This window comes from Doryrhamphus excisus, chromosome 9 (genome assembly GCF_030265055.1).
Source record: "Doryrhamphus excisus isolate RoL2022-K1 chromosome 9, RoL_Dexc_1.0, whole genome shotgun sequence".
Lineage (NCBI taxonomy): Eukaryota > Metazoa > Chordata > Actinopteri > Syngnathiformes > Syngnathidae > Doryrhamphus > Doryrhamphus excisus.
The window spans coordinates 9332590-9357481 of NC_080474.1; the positions used below are offsets into that span (position 1 = coordinate 9332590).

Here is a 24892-nt window from a genome sequence, read left to right on the forward strand (position 1 = left end):
GCGTCCCAATCCTTCTGGTGCTCAGCGGTCAAGATGGCTAGTTGTTGGGCCAGCGTCCGGTTGAACCTTTCTACCAGGCCGTCACTCTGTGGATGGAGGGGGGTTGTGCGGGTCTTCTGCATGTTTAGTCGGTCGCACAGGGCCGCAAACACCCTTGATTCAAAATTACGGCCCTGGTCACTGTGCAGAGTGGTGGCCGTTCCAAACCTGCTAAACATCCCCTCCACTAAGGCGTCTGCTACAGTTTCAGCCTCTTGGTCAGGAACAGCATATGCCTCTGGCCATTTTGTGAAATAGTCCATGGCCACTAAGACATACCTGTTACCCCTCTCTGTGCGGGGGAAGGGCCCCATGACGTCTATGGCCACCCTCTCCATCGGTGCCCCCGCCAGCTGCTGCTGAAGTGGTGCGTGAGATTGGTCCAGCGGCCCCTTGTGAGCGGAGCAAGCGTCACAGCTGCGGCAGAAGTCCTCTATATCTCTGCGCTGCTGTCCCCAGTAGTAGCTCTGCCTCAGGCGCCGGAGGGACTTGGCAACGCCGAAGTGGCCCGAGCCAGTGCCCCCATGGCAGGCTTCCATCACAGCTGTCCTCAAGGGCTTGGGCACCACAATCTGCCACCTGTCCTCTCCCGTATCTGGATCTCGCCATGCTCGCTGCAGCACGTTGTCTTTCAGCCGAAGAGTCTGAAACTTGGCCCACAGTCCTTTCGTGAAGATGGAGAGCCCTGTGACCTGGTCCCAGGGCGGTCTCTGCTCCTGCTGCAGCCAATGTAACACCGGTGTTAGCTCCAGGTCTTGCTCTTGTCCTGCTCTCCAGTCCACCGTGTCCACGGCCTGGAGTGTTCTGCAGCGGCGTTGCGTTCCTTCGTCCATCTGCGTGAGCTCTTTCTCTCGCTCCTCTCTCTTCTCGCAAAAGCGGCAGCCAACTGCAGCACATGGACGGCGAGAGAGCGCATCCGCATTGCTGTGGTGTGCACCAGCTCTGTGCTCCACAGTGAAATTGAAAGACTGGAGCTCCTCCAGCCAACGTGCCACTTGGCCCTCTGGCTCCTTGAACGACATCAGCCACTGCAGTGCCGCGTGGTCTGTCCGGATGATGAAGGGTGTACCACACAGGTAGTACCTGAAATGTCTTATTGCCACTACCACTGCCTGGAGTTCTCGCCTCATGACACAATAGCGCCGTTCACTCCTACTCAGGACGCGGCTGAAGTACGCAACCACTCTGTCTCCCTCTGGCCCTCTCTGCGACAGCACAGCTCCCAGCCCGACGTTGCTGGCATCTGTGTCCAGTATAAAAGGGACGGAAGAGTCGGGTGGGGCGAGAACTGGGGACTCAGTCAGAGCTCTCCTGAGGGTGTCAAATGCCTGTTGGCATTCCGCAGACCAGCTGAAGTCACAGTTTTTCCGCAACAGGTTGAAGAGGGGTGCGGCGATGGACGAAAATCCCCTCACAAACCTCCTATAATAGGAAGCTAGGCCCAGGAAACTTTTGAGCTGAGTCTGGTCTGTGGGGGTGGGCCAGTTTTTGATGGAATTGATCTTTTCGTCCAGTGTGCAGATGCCTTCCCGTCCCAATTTGTGGCCTAGAAACTCCACCTCCTCCCTCCAATCTTGCCTCAAATGAGCTCCCATGCACCAACAGGTTATCAAGGTACACCAAGCACCTCCGACGTGGGACGCCTGCAAGCACTCTGTCCATTAACCTCTCGAAGGTTGCAGGGGCGTTACACAGGCCGAAGCTCATAACTTTGAACTGCCACAGACCTCCAGATGTGCAAAAAGCAGTCTTTCGTTTGGACTCCTGGGCCAGCGGAACTTGCCAGTACCCACTTCGCAGGTCCAGGGTGGAGAACCACGAGGACCCAGCCACCAAGTCCAGGGACTCATCAATTCTGGGGAGGGGGTAAGAGTCTTTTCTGGTGACCTTGTTCAGAGGCCTGTAATCAACGCAAAAGCGCATCCTTGAGCTGTTCTTCTTGGGCACCATCACAACAGCGGAGGCCCACGGGCTGTCGGAGGGCTCTATTATGCCGGCTTTAAGCATTTTGGCCAGCTCTCTGTCTGCCGCCTCCTGGCGGGCTAATGGCATGCGGCGAGGGCGCACTTTGACGGGCTGAGCATCACCGGTGTCAATGGTGTGCTCCACCAGGTGAGTTATGCCCACGTCGTTCTCCTCCAGTGCGAAAATGTCCTTATAGTCCAGCAGCAACTGCCATAGCCTCTGCTGTTGCTGATGGTTTAGGCCCTCGCAATTCTTGGCCCAGATGTCCTTTACTGCAGTGGTCTGCTTGTCCCCCCCTTGCTGCAGTTCCTGTGGTGGTGCTACTGCTGTCTTTATGGTGCTGGCCGTCACAGCGGGGGTGGTCGAGCGTGCTGTGGATGATGTCAGCTTTACCACACCTCCCCCAGGAAGCAACAGGGCGCTGGTGCCCAAGTCCAGCACTGCGCCAATGGCTCTCAGGAAGTCCAGCCCCAGGATGCAAGCCTCCTGCACCTCCGCCACCCATGCAGTAAAAGGCACTGAGCGGTCGCCCACTTCGAACTGGAATACTCCGCGTCCTCTCATCGGAGCCAGCGCCCCAGTCACCGTCCTCAGCTGGACCACAGTAGGTTCCAGGGCAGCCCCTGTAGGGACAGTGTCAGGCCGTACCAGCGTTGCGTTGGACCCCGTGTCCAGGAGAGCTGTGCACCTCTTGCCTGCTATTGTCACTGGGATGTGGCAAAAGTCCCCGACATGGGTCCAGCCCACAGGTGTCCTTCCACTCCACAGCCCCAACATGTCTGTGGTCGACGACGTCTGTGGCCAACTGGGGCAGCCGACTGCAGGACAGCTGCTTGCACCACAGCTTGCGGTCCTTCTGGCTGCTCCAGCCACTCGCTGGTCGCTGTGACTCGAGCTACTGAAAACTCCTTGCTCCTCCCCCCGTCCACACTTAGCATCTCTCTTTTTGATGCCAGCTCCAGAGCCTCACTCAGTGTGCCGGGTTGCTCCAGCTGGGTCTGGATACGCAGCTCTTTGGGGCTGAGAGCTTGCAGAAACTGGTCCCTAGCAAGCTCTGCGCGCACGAACGTCGGCATATTGTCATACGCTCGCTTGCAAAGACACTCTATATCGTGTGCCAGGACACGCAAGGACTCTCCGGGCCGTCTGTGTCTATTGTGGAACTCTGAGCGTAGCAACACAGGCTGGTTGTACCGTCCGTACCGCCCCCAGCAGTGACGTGTAGTCCCCCCTCTCCTCGTGACTTAACAGGAGCAGGCATTCAGCAGCCTCATCCGACAGGCAAAGAGCTAACTGCAGGGCTCTCTGTTTATAGGACCACCCGGCTGCTTCAGCCAAAAGTTCAAATTGGGCTTGGAATACCTCCCATGCCGATTTGGCGTTAAATTTCGGCGTCTTTATATTCGCCGGCACGCCGCAGACATGGGCGCCGCCATCTTTGTTTACGTCACGTGCCGCTCCAACTTCGTCCATGCTGCCGTCATGGTGTCCAAAGTTCGCCCGCCGCGCGAAAGATGGCGCGAATCCTGCCTCAGCGGCCAGCTGTCTTGCCTCCTCCCTGACCCGGCGTCTGGACGAACGAAGATCCATTTCTTCCCCTTCCTCCTCCTTCACCTTGGCCGTCGACATAGTGTGCGCGACGAGTCCTCACTCAGCAACACTAGTTCCCGACGCAGGTCCGTAAAAACCCTTCTGACACCAGTGTAACAGTAATTGTATTCATATCATTCTTATTGATAATTTCATACTGTAACACTCTTCGCTCGGCCAAACACCAGACCAGACAGGCGGAACAACAGCCGGTTTTTATTTAAGGCTCACAGGGGACAATTCTTAACAAGGGCTACTGTTGCGGCCATTACCCACGCCTACAACTCTCTCACATGCGGTCTCTCTCTCTTCCACTTCCTGTCCGCCACCCCTATTCCTTCCCAACCCGGAACATATCTCTCAATGGCAACACATGTGCAAATACAACATAACACGTAACACATAATACCCCTAAGGGTCATTACAATACATATGCAATCATGAGAATCACTGTCTGGAGGGCAACACTGTGGGTCAAATCTTGTTGGAACAACAAACTCAGCTGGGATAGGCTCCAGCTCACTGGTGACCCTAATGAAATAAGCAGTGTAGAAAATGGATGGATTTACATGACTAAGTCATAAACATCTTATCATCTCCAGTTAATCAAGTTGTGCTCTAGGGCTCAATTTAGTTTTATCTGTGTGAATGCACTGTGCACAACAACTGATGCTGATAGAGTATCTGTCACAGTCAGCCTTCATTGTTTTGTTGTACAGCGAAGAGACTGAAAAGGTGGATGAATAGAAAGTAGGACACTCATATGACGCATGTTGAATAATGAAACAAGTTTGAAGAAAGAGAAAGTACAATGTCACTGTTAGACAATGATAATGATATGGGTATGTATGACAAACATAAAACCTATCTCCCATCATAGTGGTTTGAAAAATTCTAAATTTTTAATGTAATTTGGCAAGTCAAACCTAACTTCAGGCCGCTGGTGAACTAGGCCACCTAGCAATGTCACCTCCTATACGGCATGGGGCAGTGTCGCGATTATATTATCCAATGGGAGCGTCGATGTAGGTTCTGGGCGGGGGCTATTCGGCCTGCTTGGATTACGTCTCACCGAAAGCGGCCAATCAGAGACAGCTGAAGCCAGACACCGCCAAGATCAGATTGTGAGTCGCGCTGCCGTAGCAAGGCTAGTCGAGAGAGTGGACAGAAGAAGCTAACGCCACTTGCTAACTTGTGGAGCGGGTAAGTCGTGTTTTAAAAATGTGTGCCAACGTATATTTTCATGTAGGCCAATGACAAGAACACTGCACGGAGGTTGTGTTTATACCACAAAATGACTCGATGACTTCGGTTAACCGGCTTAAAATGTTAGGCTAACTCCAGTGACAGCTGTGCGTTAGCTTGGCTGCTAGCTTACTTGCTACTAGCTAGTCGGCTAACAAAGCACCATTGGTGGAGTTAGCACGTTGCTAACTCACTCAAGGCAATGCTAACTAACGCCCCCTCCCTACCCTCGAGTGCTACAACTCCACTCTTCTAAGGGGTTGCTCTTTTACCTTTCGAGAAAGTGACGTAACTCTAACTTGACAAATGTGTCTATCGTAACGGCGAAGACAGTATATTGCTGGCAAAACCACTGGAGCAATCGCTTCCCGGAACACAATCAAGTGTACTTTGTAGGTCATGTGACGTTTAATGAACAAAAATCAAGTTTTACTGTGGAAATTGCCCGTATGTATAGTAAATAAAGTTATCGTGGCAGGGAATCTAATTGCCGATGCCGGATATACATCATGGCTTCACATCAACCCTTATCCACTACTGTTTTAAGTCAGTTATGTGTCAAAAATATCTCAACCTGTGTGTAGTCATACTGATATGAAACTGCATTTGATAACGCCACAATTGTCTATTATTACAAAAAATCAATCAAACTGCCCATTTTAGTCCCACGTAACGGCATAAATTGTCAGTAAAGTAGTTTGACTTCGCTCAGTATGTTTCCTGTTTGCTAAAGGATTTAGACCTCCTCTTCCTCCGCTCTCAAATGCCAACAACAGCCGTCGAAGAAGCATAATAGTGCACTTGTAAGTGCACATAATCGCTCCCGCAACTTATCTCAAATGCTGCTAAATTCCCACATTGGTGTCCGATGGTGGCCTCGGGGTAAATCGGGAATAAATAACTGGGCGATTCTTTTGGCCAAGAACGGCTTTCATAGCGTGCATTAGCTTCCCAAGCTAGCAGCAGCGAGCTGTATCCAGCCACGGTGAGGTTAGCGGTATCGGTTAGCTAGCCGCGCCTCAACAAAAGAGTTGTTCTCCTTTGCATGACACAATGCCAAGTGTAATGTTTATTCCTCCGACTACGTACTAGTGTTGTGCTAGCAGCGGATTTGCGAGAAGTTAGCGTGTGTTTTGTGTTGTCAGTGACCTGTAGCAGAAGTTCGTCAACGTCTCTCCTCCTCTTTCTCCGGACGGTACCTGGAGTAGGCCTTGTGCACTTTACACCACTAAAAGTTAATTTTTTGCTTTCCTTAAAAAAAGTTGGCAGAAATTAAACCCCTTTCCTCAATATGCTCGTTTCATGGTTTGTGATGCTTTGTTTAAGCTAAGTATATGTTCACTTGTACACCAAATGGAAGAAAAAACACACACGCAGGAATGTGAATACTGTACATTGTCATTTTTAGGGTCAGACTAAACTTTCCACTATGTACATTTTTATTTAGAGCTGCAATGGCTTTTTCCGAGGACCACACGTATCCTTGCTGTATAAAGGTCTGTTATTGATTCCCAGGTATCAAGTATATCTGATCTGTGTTCTCCTCCTAGAGGTCTGACTAGTGAAACATTGAAGAAAATATTCCTTTCCAATTGAGGCTCCACTTCCCCGGTCCTTTGGGATCATGGCTAAAGATGTAAGGGAAATGTGACTGACTTTGCATAGTTGCATTTTGAGAATTTTTTTTCACTCTAGTTTTCCCTTCTTCTTCACAGGCTGGTCTAAAAGAAACAAACGGAGAACTGAAGGTTTTCATTGATCAGAATCTGAGCCCCAGTAAAGGTAGTAGCAGCACCGAATACAGGGGACAATGTCATGCTAGATTTACAATTAGTATCTCTCCAAAGTGACTACACTTGTGAGATACCGTACACATACATACGCAGTTCAATCAAAAGGTCTTGAAATAAATAGACCTCTCATACTACTGTTTTTTTCCTTTGACTTTCTGACCTCACACTAAAAGTGCATTTGTTTGAACGATGCAACATTGTTGCAACATCAGGTACAAAATTGTATGAACTGTATTCATTGTTAAAAGTAGATATTGACATTTATCACAACCTGTTTTATATGGAAATGGTTGGGAAGGTCTGTCCCCAAATCCTTTCCCTCTGTGTAAAGTACTTTGATAATGACATTGTTTTGTACATTTCACCAACTTGTTTTCATCATAATCAAATATGAATGTACATTTAATTAGAAACGACAGGTTATTTGCCAAGTTTTTTTCCATGCTCAAAGAAAAGATGTTGTGGTCCCAGCTCAGAACTTCCACTTGATTTTTCCTTCCTCGTATAATGTGAGACCACGACCAAGTATTTGGCTTTCTGATGCCAGTACAAAAGGCTACCAGTGATGGCAAAACCTACAAATGTACTGATGATCATAGAACAGGAAATAGGGTACAGACTGTGATCTTAGATTAGCTGTTTCGTCTGCCAACAGGGGGCAGTGATAACTATCTGTCCTCTCGTGTCTCCTGCTAGGTGTCCTGTCTTTGGTCGCTGTCCAGCCTGCAACCGCCCCCTTGGCCAAGCAGCTCCTTCCCAAAACACTTGGGCCATCTAATGTGAATATTGCTGCACACATGCAACATATACCACACATGGTAAGTCCTGCATCCACGCTGGGCAACGATGCATTATAGGGGGAGGGGGGAGTGCACAGAAGCAAGTATGGACATACCATCTCTCCAACTTTCTCTGTTGTCTTACTCCTGTCTAAGCCCCCTCCATTATCATTGTGAGGTGACCTGGCTACTGAAGAGTAGCTGCACTTGATCCTAAGCTTGGCAACTCTACAGTCAGCAGGATTACATCTGTCATCCCATTATATACGTGGAATCTATACATCATGAAAATCAGATTAGATATCACCTTTAGAGACGGAATCGAGCATCTACCTTCAACATGCCTTAGTTGTCTTTCCTTCATTATATTATACATCACCTTCTTAATATTGGTTATTTCAGTAAGTAAGCAAAAATATCTTGATCATTAGCCTTTCAGTAGGGTTACACAATCCTGGAAGAAAAAGTGGAGCAGAGCCAACTTGCTCTGGCCAGCAAAACTCACTTGAGGACGGGGTTTTACCATTTTTTGGGTGCAGTTTTATCTTTTTATGTACTTTTTTTATTGTATCATTGGCCTTACACATTTTTATTTGGCGTATGATTGATATCCTTTTGGGAAAATAAGTTGAGGTGTATCTGACGGGTCTCAATGTCTGAAATTCTAATAATTTCAATGAATGTAATTTTAAAAATCTTATAAAATGTGTGAAATACGGTTTTGGAAGTTCTTAAAAATGTATTAACATTTGTTTAAAACAAATACAGAAACTTCAGTTTTGCTTAAATGTTTTCTCTATCTATCTGGTGTTTTTAGTTGGGTTAAACATTTTGTATTCCACTGTGAAAAGGCCTTGAAAAAAATAATATACTGTGCAGGTAATTCTGCGCCTCCAGATTTCATTTTTTGCCAGTATGGATTTGAAATGGGTGTGCTCTTTTAGTCTGGGGAAAAAAAGTTAAATTTGAACTGTTGAAGCTCACAGAGACCCTGTTTCTTCTTGGGAATAAAATTTAATGAACCAACAGACCAAAACAAAAGAACTGTTGAAAATAAAAACATCCAACCAAGAAAGTACTCAGCAGCGTGGACTTGCAGCTGTACAACAAGTGCAAACTAGTGCATGTCTGCTTCGGCTGAGGTGTTCAGGCATATGTGTAGACCATTTGAGGTGGATACGCAAACGGGGAAGAATCAGGCCCACCTCCAACTACACTGTTACTGATAGAAGCCAAGAATAAGAAAGAGATGTAAATAATAAAGTGGAAATTTAAACTTGTTTGTCTTTTCCAGGTGATTGGAACACCTCAGAGGCCAACAGTATCGAATACCATACTGGTCAACAGTCCACACACACCCAACTCCCAGTTCCTCACTCAAACTCAACCTTCAGATGCTTCCCCTTGGTCGTCAGGGTAAGTCGACTCAAACATGGACACCATGGTGTAAGCAAAGTTGCATTTTATGTATAATGGTCAACACTAGGGTTGGCCATCGAGTCCGCGAACCAAACACCAACGTAGAAGGACAAGTTTCAAGAATCACTAGGAACCGGAATTGTTCAAATTCAAACGATGCCCCAGCCTAATCAACACACTGTGCTTGTTGTTGACAGGAAACGTGGCAAGAAAGGGGAGAAGAATGGTAAAGGCTTGAGGCATTTCTCCATGAAAGTGTGCGAGAAGGTGCAGAAGAAGGGAGTCACCACCTACAATGAAGTGGCAGATGAACTGGTGGCAGAATTCAGCTCTGGTGACAACCACATGTCACCCAATGATTCAGTGAGTGCTGCCGATGGGAGCCAGATTCTCTCGGATGATTTCTAAATATTATTATTTTATTTCCTCTAGCACGTGTATGACCAGAAGAACATTCGGCGGCGTGTGTACGACGCCCTTAACGTCCTCATGGCCATGAATATCATCTCCAAAGAGAAGAAAGAAATCAAGTGGATCGGCCTGCCCACCAATTCTGCACAGGAGTGCCAAAACCTCGAGGTACAATTTATATAAAACACTCGCCACACGTAACTTCCTTTAGGCCTTTTTTTTATACAAGAATGGCTTTTGTCTGGATGACAGGTGGAACGACAGAGGCGGCTGGAGAGGATCAAACAGAAACAGTCACAGCTTCAGGAGCTTATACTGCAGGTGGGTCTCTATGAACAAATGGATCGCTTCTTCCTCATGCAGCCTTTACAATGATGACGACTAAAGGTGTCCCGATCTAATATTAATATTGAATATTGGTCTGACATCAGCAAAAAATAGGCTTAACAAATTATAGTTGCTTTTGTCAAACTGGTTTGATGTGGGCACGCCGACGCAAGCAGACAATTATAGATTCTGTTACAGCACCTTTTATCCATATTTGGCTTGCAACTTTTAGGAAAATTCTTGTCTTGCAGCAAATAGCGTTCAAGAACCTTGTGCAGAGGAACCGACAGAGCGAGCAGCAGGCAAACAGACCTCCACCTCCCAACTCCATAATACACCTACCCTTCATCATTGTCAACACCAGCAAGAAAACAGTCATCGACTGCAGCATCTCCAATGACAAGTACGTTATTTTGCTCACCCTCGTTGGTATAAGTTAATGTATACATGCTACTAAACTAATTTTAACCTCGCTTCATACTAGACTATCCTGCTCTTTGTGTGATGGCAGTTGCTGTCAATCACTACTTGTGCAACTGTGCTTCTTTGCAGGTTCGAGTATCTGTTCAACTTTGACAGTATGTTTGAGATCCACGATGACATCGAGGTGCTGAAGCGTATGGGCATGGCTTGTGGTTTGGAGGTGGGCAAGTGCTCTCCAGAGGATCTGAAGGTTGCACGTAGCCTGGTGCCAAAGGCTCTGGAGCCCTACGTCATTGGTCAGTGTCTGTTGTTGCTATTGCTGACGTGTCAACCACACACTTCCTGCTTCTCCTTCACAACAAACCCACGCAATAACTTACCGTTGTTTCTCCAGAGATGTCAAAGGGTCCAATCAGTAACGTCTACATCACTGGAGCGTCCTCTGCTAATGGAGCCCGTTACACAAGCAGGTGAGACACATTTAGCTTACTATTAGATGTTACGCAGGACAGGGGTGTCAAAACCTTTTCCACCGTTGGCCGCATATTGAACCTTTAAAGGATTTTATTAGACAGCGCCATGGACCAAAATGAAAATCTACATGACTCAAATGGCCCTGGTCAATAGTTTGGACACCCCTGTATGAAGGACAAATATACATGGGCTTTAAATAGCCATCATTTAACCAGAAATAGTCTTTGTTAGGTTTGTCTATATGTGTCCTGTGATTGGCTGGTGACTAAAGACAGCTGGGATAGGCTCCAGCACACCCGCAACCCTTGTGAGGATAAGCGGTACAGAAGATGGATGTGTAGTCTTTGTTCGAACAAATGTTTTATTGGCAATGTCATTCCACCGTATGTTCTATAACAGCAACATAAGCAAACAAAAACATCAAAACAAAACAACAAGACGCCAGGACAAGATGACATAAGCCCATTTACGCCACTTCCCGCCATTAATTTATGGGTGCTAATGGATGCCATGCTTCAATTCATTGCCAGGTGTGTCATATACATGATAAATGCTACAGTGGTGCTTCCAAACGGCATTAAATATACCAGCATGTCGCCATAACACATACACCACCTGAAGAGCAGATATGGCATCTCTAAAGCATGTGAATTTACTTGGCTTTCACCATCAGCTAAACGTAAGCACTTTGTTCTTCCTAATTGTAGCGACGGTGGCCCAGACGGCAACATGGCCTCCAGCTCTAACGACTCTCACTACAGCGGCTCCCGTGTAGAGACCCCGGTGTCTTACATGGGCGACGATGACGACGAGGATGAGTATGATGAGAACGATGACGAAGATTAAGCTGTCTGCACCTCGCCACCCCAAGAAGCACAGTTTCTCAAACCATTTCCGCCGCCACCTGGGAAACAGTCCCACCTGCCACATTTCTTTTTTTTTCTCCCGCTACCCTTTTTCAACACCCCCATTCTTGTTTTGTCTGGTTTTCTCAGGGCTGTAGATGAGAATTGAAAGAACAGGAGTGGGGGGGGGGGTCCTCGTCCGCTCTCTCCTCTCCCGAATGACTTGTACATGCACCGCAGCTCCGATGGAGGTTTGGTACTGGGAACTGTAGCGTGTGGCCTGACCTCAAAGCTGAAGTCATTTGTTCAAGAATCCATCGCATGAAAAACAAAACAACATTATTGCTGTTGGCGAATGGGTGGAAGAAAACCTCGTTTTGTTGCTGTTCCCGCGAGCAACATGATGATCTATAATGTTCAAAGACGGCCAAAGTGTTTGCTTGAACATGCCGCCATGGCGTCCTATGACGGGGCTCCATCGTGTGTTGATGCTTTTGTTTTTGTTTGGTTCTGGGCAATAGGTTGAAATGGTTGTTCCATTTATCATTCTGTTGAGCTGGCTCCCTTCTCTTCTTGTAGGCAGCTGCTTTTCTTATATTTTTTGCTAGTTTTTTTTTTTTTCTTATGTCAGTTGAGGAATTCCCATTCATCACCCTGCCTAACACTTTGGTAGTGTTTACAAAATAATGCCACCAGCAAGGTAATGACTTTTCATAACCCAGGTTCCTGATAGGTAAATAAGCTTTGTTGATGACATTTATGAACCCTGTTAATGATTGTAGCTTCATAGTATTCTTTAGAGGCCAGTGGTAAAGACACTAGACCATCAGACAATATCCATGTAACTAATGTATGGTTGGTTGTATAGGTCTTTGTGTACTCCTTCAAAGATCTCTCCCTTTTAAAACTGAGCAACACATGTACCGACTTCTTCCAAATACCCTGTTCTGTAATCTAATATAAGTTTTCAAATTAAATATAGATTGTTTTAAATGTTTCTCTAATTGGTCTGTGAGTGATATCAAAACGTTGATTGTGTGGTGAAGCGCACTACTGGACTGCAACCAGCAGAGACCATGTTGATTTCAGTCTCGGGCAGTTTACGAGGAAAGAACCACACATTGATTCGTCTTCTACTTTCAGCTGGACCCATCTGGTCACCACAACAGATCACACGTGTTGGTACATCTTGCTCCTTCCTTCTTTGGTCTTTCCCTTCTCCTCCCTGGCAACTTCATCTCATACTATCAATATATGCACCATATTTGTACCCTTTTTATTTGTGTGAAACTGAGGACTTCAGTAATGCAAACTACAACCATATCTGACGCTGACTAGCAACATGATTCCCGTAGTGTCTGAAGTGAGAGACTGCTCTATTTATCCTTTGTCTTTTAACATGATTTATTTTACAGCATCTTAGAATGCACCTTCAACTTAGTTGTACATGTAACAATGACAATAACCCCCTGGGGAATAAAGTAGGAAAAGTGTGATGGTAACCATCACACTTTGATGGTTGAGCAGGAAATGGAACTTAATTTGTCATTGCAAAGTGTCTGAACTGAATTTTTGCACTTATGTCAACTTACCGCAGAGAAGCGAAGGCATTGTCATTTATATGGAGGTACATTGGCATAGGAATGTTTGTTTTAGATGCGAGCCATGTCTTGGCTGATGGTTTTGCTTTGAACTGTGAGTTAAAATAGGCTCCAAGCTGCTAGTTAACGCTAGGCACAGCCGAGGACGGCTATTTCGGGGCTTATGTCAATTTGACACTCGCTGAAGACATGTCAACACATGCAGTACGTACATCGTAGCGATCTAATACATCTTATGTACTGTGTAATCCCTACTTGTTCAACATTAAAACTTATTTCTATATGCGATTTAGTTTGATTAATTTTGAGTTAAGTAATAATTGACACCTCTTATTATCCATAAGGGGGAGGCATGCCCCAGCCAAGTCTGGCTCCATTCTGTTGTGATGCAAAATGGCGGCAGTTAAGCTGCAGTGGAGAGAGCCAACGGCAGTTATTTGAGTGGAACGCAAACCACAAGAACCAAATCTAGTTAACACTTTTTATACCATATACACAGAGATAAATTTCAGTAATGTCTCTAAAAGGCCGCTAGGTAACAGCATTTTTATGCAAGTACCTATTGCTTTTGAGTTTTGGTTAGTTTCTCTGGACGATTCTACTTGCAATTCGAGCTAGCATCACAAAATGGATTGTTTCGCATTTTTAAATGTATTTTTTTTTTATCCAGTAGTGTTTCGTGTGTCCCGTTTCAGCTGAAAACGAGGAGCAGCTCAACTTAAGAGCAACTAAAATCTAGTTGTGAAAGCGTCCCTGCAGCACTGTGTCGTTGTGTTCCAACATGTGCTCACACTCATTGTCTAGGGCATCGGGGTGTTAGGGGATTACTGAAAGGTGTTGACTCAGGTGTGTGTGTGTGTGTGTGGTGCACGCTCACATGGTTCAGAACACAAGGCAAATTTCTCTCCCATGTTCCCCATCTCCTCACCCTTGCTTCCTCGCAAGCCTTGCCATGTCCCCCCTCTGCGTGGCCTGAACGTCAAGCATGGATATTGGGGGGCTGACCACCGTGGTGGCAAATTCCGCTTACATCAATGCCCGTGGGAGCATCGACGGATCCAATCCGGCGGCGGCCCGGGACAAGAAGTACCACTCCCGGCTAAAACTGCCTCACATCACCATATGTGAGGACCTGAGGGACACTGTGGATTTGGGGTTTGAGGCCGTGTGTGTGGAGCAGCCCATCGGCAAACGCCTCTTCAGGGAGTTCCTGGATGCCCACAAAGAGTATCATGGCGCCTGTCGTCTGTGGAGAGACATCGAGGACTACGACCTGGCGGAGGACTCGGACCGAGCCAAGAAGGCCTCCAAGATAGTGCAACGCTACATGGACCCCTCAGCCAAACACTTCTGCTTGTTCCTGTCAGAAGACACCATAGCTAAGGTGAAGGAGGCCGTTGAGGTCGTAGGGGACGACTTGTTCACAGCGGCTTGGGCCGCAACACTGGACTACTTGCGAGAGGCGCCCTATGCCTACTTCCTGGAGAGCATGTACCTAAAGAGGTTCCTTCAGTGGAAGTGGCTGGAGATGCAGCCCATGGATGTAGACTGGTTCCTGGACTTCCGCGTGCTCGGGAAAGGAGGCTTCGGTGAGGTGTCGGCATGTCAGATGAAAGCCACGGGCAAACTGTACGCCTGTAAGAAACTCAACAAGAAGAGGCTGAAGAAAAGGAAAGGCTATGACGTAAGGCCCCGCAAGCTGTATCTTCCACTGCTTTTGCTTTAAGTCTGACCTGATGAGAAGCGTAAAACACATTCTGTCACTATTTGAAGAATAGATAAATTGAAAAATATTAACATTAATATTAATTAATATTATATTAAAATTATTATTACATTAATTGAAAAATATTAACTGATTAATATTAATTATATTAAAATTTCTTAATATTAATCAATGTTAATATTTTTCCATTTATTCTCCAAATAGTGACAGAAAGTGTTTTACACTTCTCATCAGGTCAGACTTAAAACAAAAGCAGTGGAAGATGCAACTTATTATAATGATATTATTATATTGTCATATTTATTAATAATTATTATATTAATATTAACATTCCCTTGAATGTTGAAAAAAAATAGCTGCAATTTGATTATAATAAAGTCCAAATATTAAAAGAAAAAATGAAAAATGAAAAATTAAGTTGCAACTTTATGAGAATACACATAACAATATAATATGCGGAAATATTCATATATTAGTAGCATAGAGTTATGGTATTAACATTTTTTAGAAGTAATATATATAACTTATATATATATATAAGTTATATATAACTTTAGTAATTTTTTTATTAGGTTGAGGAAAAATACCAAATATTATAGGAATAACGTGATGCTAATACTACAACAAGCAAATTTACAACGGCAAAGAATAGGGTTTTTAGTCTATAATACCCTGCTGAGATGCTTGAGATGCTTGAAATATATATATAACATCTTAGCATATCTACATGTGTTGCTTTACAAAATCTCAAAGTGGCCTTCAGTAGAAAAACCTTTGGCCATCTTTGTCCTAACCCTTTGGATGGGAAAAATGCATGCTATGAAGAGTAAAAGTATTTAGCATCTTATTCCTGCTGCTGCTAATCATCTTTGCCCCTTCAGTATTAAACGGTAAGACAAGGGCTGGAGTGATTAGTGGGAGCTTTATGCAAAAGCGCTTCTGAATGGAACTGCTTGGCACAGTTATACGTTGCCCTTGACTGATTATGGCCAATTCCATTAACCTGTACCTGTACCGCCACAAAGCACCTCTTGTTTCCTTCCCCCTAGGGGGCCATGGTGGAGAAGAAGATTCTGGAGAAGGTCCACAGTCGCTTCATTGTGTCGCTGGCGTACGCATTCCAGACAAAGGAGGAGCTTTGTCTGGTCATGACCATCATGAATGGAGGAGATCTCAAGTAATTTGGCATTCTTACATCTTAACAAAAATCACTCCATTGAGTGTACGCATGGTACCAGTACAGTACGGGATACACCAACATATGCTACTGGCTACAGCCTCCCCTTGACTGGTATTGATGCATAAACTCGTTAAGTGACGCAGCCAGAAGTTTGGTCTAACACGATTAGCATTAGCTACAAAGTATCCTGACTGCCATTGGCTGTCTTCCCTGGAAGGTACCACATCTACCTGGTGGATGAGAACAACCCAGGCTTCGACGAGCCCAGAGCTTGCTTCTACACCGCACAGATCATCCAAGGCTTGGAGCATCTCCACCAGAAGAGAATCATCTACAGAGATCTGAAACCTGAGAACGTGCTCCTGGATAATGACGGTCAGAAATCAACTTTTATTGTAAATGCCTCACATTGCATTGTCCTTTAAACTGAGGTTTCCACCGAGCAGGGAATGTACGCATCTCTGACCTGGGTCTGGCTGTTGAGTTAAAAGAAGGCAAAACCAGGACTAAAGGCTACGCCGGAACACCAGGTAACGATCATATAGCCTCGGATCATTAATAGTTGCCTAAATAATGCATTTTCAAGCATAAAAATGGCTACATGAAAGAAAATACAAACATCAAACATTCAGTAGCCGCATTCAAAGATGGATGCGGTGGATACGGTACGTACACTGGTCACTAGGTGTCATGTTCGGCGAGACACACAAGCACCAGACACCATTGCTGGAACAACAGGCTTTTATTGCAGCTTTGATTTATCTCATAAAAGGCACGATAATTCCAAGTGGCTGTAACCCACGCCATGCTAAAACCCCTGATGTCACTTCCTGTCCATTCCTCACATACGTCACAGAGGGGAACCCATTTATAGTAACGAGCACGAGTTTTTGAAGGCCTTATGTTTGTATTTAAGTTCATTTAGCTATTTTTATGCTTAAGAATGCTTCATTGAGGCAAAAAAACAAACATAACATTTTCTCAACTATAGGGGTGCTATTTCACATCTAGAGGTCTCTAATGATAAATGGATTTAGAATGTTGTGCTTCTTGCAGGTTATATGCCTCCAGAGATGCTGAAAGGAGAGAAGTACGACATGTCCGTGGACTACTACACTCTGGGAGTGACATTGTTTGAGTTCTTAGCAGCCCAAAACCCGTTCAGAAACAGAGGGGAGAAGGTGAGTTGGGAAAAGGACGTCCAACGACTATGACTACTTCAACTGGTGTATTTTCTTTGACCGCCATCCAGCTGGAGCGTGAGGAGATGAAAGAGCGAGTGCTGACCCGCGAGGTGGTCTACACCGACAACTTCAGTGACAAGGCAAAGTCCTTGTGCAACGGGCTGCTGGCAAAGGAATCGGATAAGAGGATGGGCTTCAAGGACGGGAGCTGCGACCAGATCCGGGCGCATCCTTTCTTTAGCGATATCAACTGGAGGAAGCTGAACGCAGGTAGCCCTCGCTTCTATAGGCTGTACTTCCTCTTCCCTCACGGTCTCAATACTGCTCCGAATGTTTTGGTTAGCTTAGCTATCTAACTACAACCTCAATAATAAACCTCAATTATAATAATTATTATTATTATATCTGTATTATATCTGTACTGATCACACATTATTATTCTTAATATTATTTTTTTATTTTAATTTTTAGAATTATTATTATAATAAATTATAATTATTCTAAGAATTATTTCTAATATAACAGTATGTTTATTGTAGAAAAATATTACAATTTTATGTAAATCATTAATATAAAGAATTTTAATTATGAGCAGTATATTTTATTTATGTTAATGATTTACTGTCTTATTATTGTTTATAAACCTCACAATATATTTAGACATCAGTACGTGAATAATGTAAAAATTAACTAATTATATTAATACATTATTCCTATTATTATTTATATATTCCGTTATTGTTCATGATGATGATGATGATTATTATTATTTATAAATCATAATGATTCTAAGAAATATTTCTAATATAACAGTATGTTTATTGTAGACAAATATTACAATATTATGTAAATCATTCATATAAAATGTTTTAATTATAAGCAATATTATATTTTAGATTCTATTTATGTCGATTTACTGATTTACTACTTATTATTGTTAATAAATCTCACAATATATTTACACATCAGTGCGTGAATAATGTAAAAATGAACGAATTGTATGTATTATTTATATATTCCATTATTGTTCATTATTATTATTATTAGTAGTAGTAGTAGTAGTAGTATTTTTCATTATACCGGTATTTAAAACTGATATTTAACATATATATTCAACATGTTATAACCCTAAAATATAAGATATTTTAAATAAAGTCATAAGTAATCAGAGCAGTTTGTGAAAGTCTTCTAATCTTGTCCAATAAATAAAGTCCCTGGTTGAATCACATAAAAATATATGATTACTACTCCTGAGCCCAAATAGATGCTGCCCCCCCCCCCCCCCCCCCACACACACCTTTTATTATGACTTGTCCTCATGTGCGCACATCACGGCCGCCCCCTCCAGGCATCGTGCCTCCTCCGTTCGTACCCGACCCCAAAGTGGTGTACGCTAAAAGTCTGGACGACGTGGGCGCCTTTTCCTCGGTCAAAGGAGTTGCCCTGGAGGACCCGGACAAAAGCTTTTTCGACGAGTTCTCCTCGGGCAACATCCCCATCCCTTGGCAGGAGGAGATGATCGAGATGGGAATTTACGGAGAGCTGAACTTGTGGGGCCCTGAAGGCACCGTCCCAAACGATCTACGCAGGGAGTCCATACTGGAGCAGCCGAAGTCGTCCACGTGCTGCGTGTCCTAGTGACCGACATCCTTTGGACTTTTCTATGTGGGACGTGTTCCTTTTTCTCTTTGTCTTGTGCTCAACTACTGTCAAACATTTAGATGTCTTCCATTTGTTTCTTTGTAATTGCGATACTGTACTCCAGGTGTGCTGATGATGAACTCCAGCATGAGGCTGCGTCACACTTGTCCAGTAAAGTCGGCTTAAAATGTAAACACCACTGTCCCGATTCAAGTGTGGCCCCAACAAGCGGACTCTGGTGCTGTTGGGTGAACAGCAATGCAACAGGGAGCACTGCTAAAGCAAAAAGCATGTAGAAACTAAATATGAAAGACAAAATTCTCTTTCTCTGCTCTTTGAAAGTATATTTTAGAAGGTTTTGGTGAAATTCTAAACTGGTGAATGTGGCAAAATATAAACATACGATACATATTCGACCCAGCAGATGACATTCTTGGTTTGGAATATTTCAGTTACTCTAAGTCACCTAATATGTTCTGTATAAGTTTTAGAAGTATATTTTAGTAGCTTTTGGTGAAATCTATATTGGTTAATATAACAGAAAATAAAAATGGCAAAAGTACGTATTCAACCCAGCACCTGACATGATGGTTTGGAATATTTGAGTATTGTCATGTATCCTGTCATGAAAGTTCTTTTAAATGATATTTTACAAGCTTTTGGTGAAATCTATATTTAATATAGCAGAATATGAAAATAAACAACATATTCAACCCGCCACATGACATTATGGTTTGGAATATTTGAGTAAAGTCACGTATTATGTCATGAAAGCTCTTTAAAATCATATTATAGAAGCTTTATGTGAACTCTATGCTGTTACTGTATATCAGAATATAAAAATAAACAACATATTCAACCTGCCACATGACATTATGGTTTGGAATATTTGAGTCAAGTCACGTATTATGTCCTTAAAGCTCTTTAAAGGCATATTTTACAAGATTTTGGTGAACTAATCTCGTCCAATAAATAAAAAGTCCCTGGTTGAATATCATCACATAAAAATATATAATAGAATATAAAACTAAACTATGTTTTCACCGCCACATGACATTTGGGTTTTGAATATTTGAGTTAAGTCATGTAGAAGCTTTTATTTAGAAGCTTTATTTTAGAAGCTTTTGGTGAAATCTAAACTACTGAATGTAGCTGAATATGAAAATAAGCTACGTATTCAATAAAGTGAGGTTTTAGTTGGACTGTCAACACAATAGTGTGTCAATAGATCACAGAAAGAAAGTACATTCAACACTTTTGGACTGCTCCATTGGACTGTTCTGCTAGTCTGCCGTCATTTGCGACCGCATCAGCTGCGCAACAGCGCTACTAAGTGGCCAACAAGCGAAGCTACACGTTAGATCCTTACCGCCTCCATGACAATTTGCATTAATGACTGAACAGTTCCCACTATCGGATTATATTGAAGGTTGTAGGTTTTTCTAGGAGCAGAAGTAGGTTTTTATTTTGTTTATTTTGTCTATTACAGTACTCGAGTCATCTACAGGTGATTTCTGCTGCCCTCTTGTGTCCAACATTGGTACATGCACATCACTACAATACCCGCAGACATTGTCTGTCGACGTTGGTATAGAATAATGTAAATAAATATTTATTTATTACTATTGCGTGGTGCTTATTTATTATTACTATTGCGCTAGTTAATTCAATCATTCATTCATTCATTTTCTACCGCTTATCCTCACAAGGTTCGCGGGGGTGCTGGAGCCTATCCCAGCTGTTTATCGCCAGCCAATCACAGGGCAACTGGTTAATTGACTTAGCCGCTATTGCCAGTATAGGGTTAGGGGTGTAGTGCTGAGCCCTTCTGCCCCCTCTATTCGCGGGGGCAGCAGAGAATGCTCTGGCCCCCCTCCAGTCAGAAGCTCCCCCCTGTGGCGACTGGGAGACAGTCCTCGGCGGTCGTGTGTCCATCCTGTGAGCACGGGCACGACGCCTCCCATACTGCACCCGTGTCCAGCCGCCCTCCTTTGGGTCCATGTTGGTTGGACTGGATACAGATTATAATTTATATTTTTTTGTGTATTTGTGACAAACTGAATGAGTTAGAACTCGTCGCTTGTCCATTGTGTTGTTGTATTGAGGATGTCATTGTTTGTGGAGTTATGCACTGATAATAGTGCTGTGTTAATCCAGGCTAAATTGGGATTCGAACAGTTGTTTCATATTATCCAAGTTAATATCATGTAATCACATTCTTCATATTATCCAAGTTACTATTACATGCACATAGATCACACGCTTGCATAACTCATCACATTCCTTTAGACACTCAATAACAGGATGTCTCCTTGAGACATTCTGCTTTCTCAAAATAAGCCTATCTGTCTTTGCTTTCTCAAAATATGCTTGATGTTGAAACCAGTCTCAACCGTGTGAACTGTTCCCCCTGTTCCCACTGTTCCGATACCAGATAGTAAAATGTACTTGGGTAATAGCAGTAAACCTGGCTCCCTTGTGGCCATTCTGCGCATGCGTCAGAGGATCGTTAGCCCTCAGACTTCCCAAGGCAAAGTTCGAGGGCGCCATGTTTTCACGGGAAGACGGTGGAAGACAACATGCGGGTAGGTCATATGCTTATCTGACTTTTTTCTGTCACCTTTCCTCATCTGTTGACGTCAGTGTTATAATATGAAATACTAGACATTAGCATTAGCTTACCTTTAACCTGCCAGCTAGCTAGCTATCAACTGCGAGCTTTGTGGAGGCGTTTTCGGTTGCAGAACAGGAGATTTTTATGTTTATTAAATCTGTAATGACTCATTCCTTATATATGTTATTTGATTATTTTGGCAGCAGCAGTGTCCTCAAAGCCATGGGAATCGCGTGTAGCTTAAACATTTGTTGACGTATGCTAGCGACCTGAGTCTTGGGGATGCTGTCGGGGAGCGGGAGTTTTTGTACAGCAGCAGAGTTTGTTCATTCATTCATTCATTTTCTACCGCTTTTTCCTCACAAGGGTCGCAGGGGGTGCTGGAGCCTATCCCAGCTGTCTTCGGGCGAGAGGCGGGGTACACCCTGGACTGGTCGCCAGCCAATCACAGGGCAAGAGTTTGTTCAGGCCCTGAAAATATATCAATAATGACTGAAACCAGCCTGGAAGGATTAGAAATTTTGGAGCAAGGTTAGTTCAACCGCATCTGTGGTCATTTTAATGTCAAAAATATTGTACAGGAACTTTTGTCATCCGTGTTCTACCAATGATCCAAGTATAACCAAATAAACGTTTGTTTTAATTTCACATATTGGAACACATGATATTGTCATGATTTGTCACTACAATGTTGTTTATTCCACTTGTCAACAGTGTCTAAGAAGCAGAGTCCTCTCTGTGTGTAAAACAGCAGCTTGCACCAACTAAGATGCCTGACTGAGAAGGTAACATTACAATAATACGTATATGGTTATTTGAATCTGTAAATGGCAGTTTAGCCTTTTGTTAAGTTTTATTGATTTAAAAGAGTTGGATAATGGAGTTCCTCAACAGTATCCCTTTGTGAGGAAAAAGATAGTTTTGTTTAGGTTAGGTTTCAAGACACAGATGAATAAATATTTCTATTAAAAACTAAGTTGATTTTGAGTGTTTTGTTTAAAAAAAAATCAACAAATATTGTCAAGCAGCTTTGTAGTTTAGACTAATGTGCACGCAATCTGAAACCATTGTAATGATTTTAGATTTTGTATTGCTGCCATAATTGAAATAATTTCTCGATCTATTTCACAGAATATTGAAGGACGTTGACGCTCAAGAATTTGGTCTCAAAAGCTTAGACAAGGTAAGATCACAGTACAGCTGTTGAATGACACCAACATGGTTTAGTTATTCATTCATTCATTCATTTTCTATGTCGCTTATCCTCACTAGGGTGGGGGTATGCTGGGGGCGAGAGGCGGTGTACACCCTGGACTGGTGGCCAGCCAATCACAGGGCGCATATAGACAAACAACCATTCACACTCACATTCATACCTATGGACAATTTGGAGTGGCCAATTAACCTAGCATGTTTTTGGAATGTGGGAGGAAACCGGAGTACCTGGAGAAAACCCACGCATGCACGGGGAGAACATGCAAACTCCACAGAGATGCAACGGAGAATCGAACCCAGGTCTTTGGTTTAGTTATGAAATGTTTAATTTATTTCACAGGTACCTCAGCCTGTGGATGTGTTGTATTTTTGTGCACCGTGATCAAGTATGTCCTTCCTTTTGATGACCACATATATAAACGGCCCCATATAAACGGCCCCTCTGCCAAATGTTTTCATTCAATGTGGCTGGCAAGTATAACTGATTGTCTGATGTGTGGAAGCAGTACATGACACGTGTTGAACGATTTCACTGTTATTGTAAGTTAAGTTACAGTTCAGCACATTTTATTGTGTCTTTTAATTGTAATTATTTGCATAATTGTGAATGTAAAACAAATCTCCAATGATTTATAATGTTTTCTATGGTATTTCTAACCGCACTCATCACTGCTGGAAGTAAATACAGCGTTACTACAAATGTAGTAAAGGTGTTCTTGTTTGAAAGAATGTTTTGCAGAAGATGTGTTAAGATAATTTCATTTAATTCAAAGAAGGCCATCTTAAAAAATACAACACAATCATATTAGAAAAGTAGTGTAGGTGGTCGCTTAAATCTCATGTAAATATTACTTATAAATTGCTCCAAATTAAGTAAGGGAAAACTCGTTAAACAATCCTGAAAAGTGAGTATATTTATATGGATTTTTAAGTAGATTCAAAGGCAGTTTTGAGTAAAATATACTAGCAAACTGTGATGGGAAAATTTATATTTCACAGGTATAACTTAGGTTACACATTGTGTGAATTACTTTATGGCCTTTTGAAGAGCTTCGACATTTACATCCGAGCACATCCTGCTGTCCCTTCAAAGATGGTGGCACAGCAGGAGGCTATCTGTAACCTGGGGTTAGAGGCAGTGTCGGAGGAGGTCATTCTTTGATCAAAGCTCTACCTTCATGGGACAAGGGGACATCAAGAGGTCCCACCAAATGGTTGACCCTAGGAGGTTATCTTGCATGGGTGTGACAAACCGTGCCAGAAGAATGGGTGTGAAGGCTAACCCCCATACATGAGGATGGCATCGGGGGAGTGACCAGAATGTCTCTTTTCTCTTGTAATGTAATTCATTTGCATGCTATGGAGTATAAAAGTTCCCGCCAAGAGACCACTCTTGGCCAGACACCTACAGACCGCCATGCATACTGTGTGTTGTCTGACCCCTTTGTTTTGCAAAGGTAATAAAAACTGCCAGAGCTATGTATTTATTTCAGGCATTCTCTATCCTACTTAGGATGATAGAAATTTTTTCCACAACAATTTGGTGTCAGAAGTGGGATTCCTTGGCTGATTGGATCTGGACCTGTGGCGGACAGCGACTGATCATCCTGGAATTAATTTTTTCCTCCAGCCTCTCTGTCATTGACATTCAGAGATTTTGAGGGCTGCCCGTCCAGGACTCCAGACCATCACCACTGGAATCTCTTATCAGAGTGGAACAACGTCTTGTACACGGTGAGAATGCTGAAATGAATGCTGGTCTGGCATTAGGTAACAATATACTCATAATATTTCCCATATGTACATCTGGTCACGTGTCACTGCAGGGCTGGCTGGTTGGGAAAAGGCTCAACACCGCTGCAGTGGCATATATCAGCAGGTAGAAGCTGAAATTAATGAGCAAAATTTGTCAATGGGTATGTTGAATCTGAAACCAGTTTTCAGAATTCAGCCATGCTCATGGACATACCTGCCATTCAATTTCAGGATTGAGTACCGCTGTTAGGCAGGTAGAAGCTGAAATTAATGCTCAAAACTTGTCGATGGGTATGTCAAGGCTGAAACCAGTTTTCAGATTTTGGCCATGCTCATAGACATACCTGACATTGAATTTCAGGGTTGAATACCGCCAAAGGGCAGGTAGAAGCTGAAATTAATGCTCAAAATTTGTCGATGGGTATGTCGAAGCTGAAACCAGTTTTCAGATTTCGGCCATGCTCATAGACATACCTGACATTGAATTTCAGGGTTGAGTACCGCCAAAGGGCAGGTAGAAGCTGAAATTAATGCGCAAAATTTGTCGATGGGTATGTTGAGGCTAAAACCAGTTTTTAGAATTCAGCCATGCTCATAGACATACCTGCCATTCAATTTCAGGGTTGAGTACCGCCAATGGGTAGGTAGAAGCTGACGTTAATTTCT

The 24892-nt window shown here is 43.6% G+C and overlaps 2 protein-coding genes and 1 long non-coding RNA gene across 3 annotated transcripts; all 3 read left to right on the forward strand.

Annotated features, from left to right (window-relative positions):
• The first annotated feature begins 4643 nt into the window (after positions 1 to 4643).
• Positions 4644 to 11946, forward strand: LOC131136054 (transcription factor Dp-1-like). Its single transcript, XM_058082537.1, has 12 exons — positions 4644 to 4797; positions 6390 to 6475; positions 6555 to 6621; positions 7329 to 7450; positions 8706 to 8827; positions 9028 to 9193; positions 9263 to 9409; positions 9494 to 9562; positions 9820 to 9971; positions 10121 to 10287; positions 10386 to 10461; positions 11173 to 11946. The coding sequence occupies exons 2-12, from the start codon at positions 6464 to 6466 to the stop codon at positions 11309 to 11311; spliced, it is 1239 nt and encodes a 412-aa protein (XP_057938520.1). The 5' UTR covers positions 4644 to 4797; positions 6390 to 6463; the 3' UTR covers positions 11312 to 11946.
• Positions 11947 to 13768: 1822 nt separating this feature from the next.
• On the forward strand, positions 13769 to 19501 carry LOC131136053 (rhodopsin kinase GRK1-like). The gene is made up of 7 exons (XM_058082536.1): positions 13769 to 14595; positions 15687 to 15814; positions 16035 to 16192; positions 16264 to 16347; positions 16874 to 16998; positions 17070 to 17271; positions 18350 to 19501. The coding sequence occupies exons 1-7, from the start codon at positions 13897 to 13899 to the stop codon at positions 18637 to 18639; spliced, it is 1686 nt and encodes a 561-aa protein (XP_057938519.1). The 5' UTR covers positions 13769 to 13896; the 3' UTR covers positions 18640 to 19501.
• Positions 19502 to 21136: 1635 nt separating this feature from the next.
• LOC131136044 (uncharacterized) lies at positions 21137 to 24247 on the forward strand. The gene is made up of 5 exons (XR_009131684.1): positions 21137 to 21227; positions 21623 to 21787; positions 21971 to 22041; positions 22388 to 22439; positions 22529 to 24247. It is a non-coding gene; the product is annotated as an uncharacterized LOC131136044 (long non-coding RNA).
• The last annotated feature ends 645 nt before the right edge of the window (positions 24248 to 24892 follow it).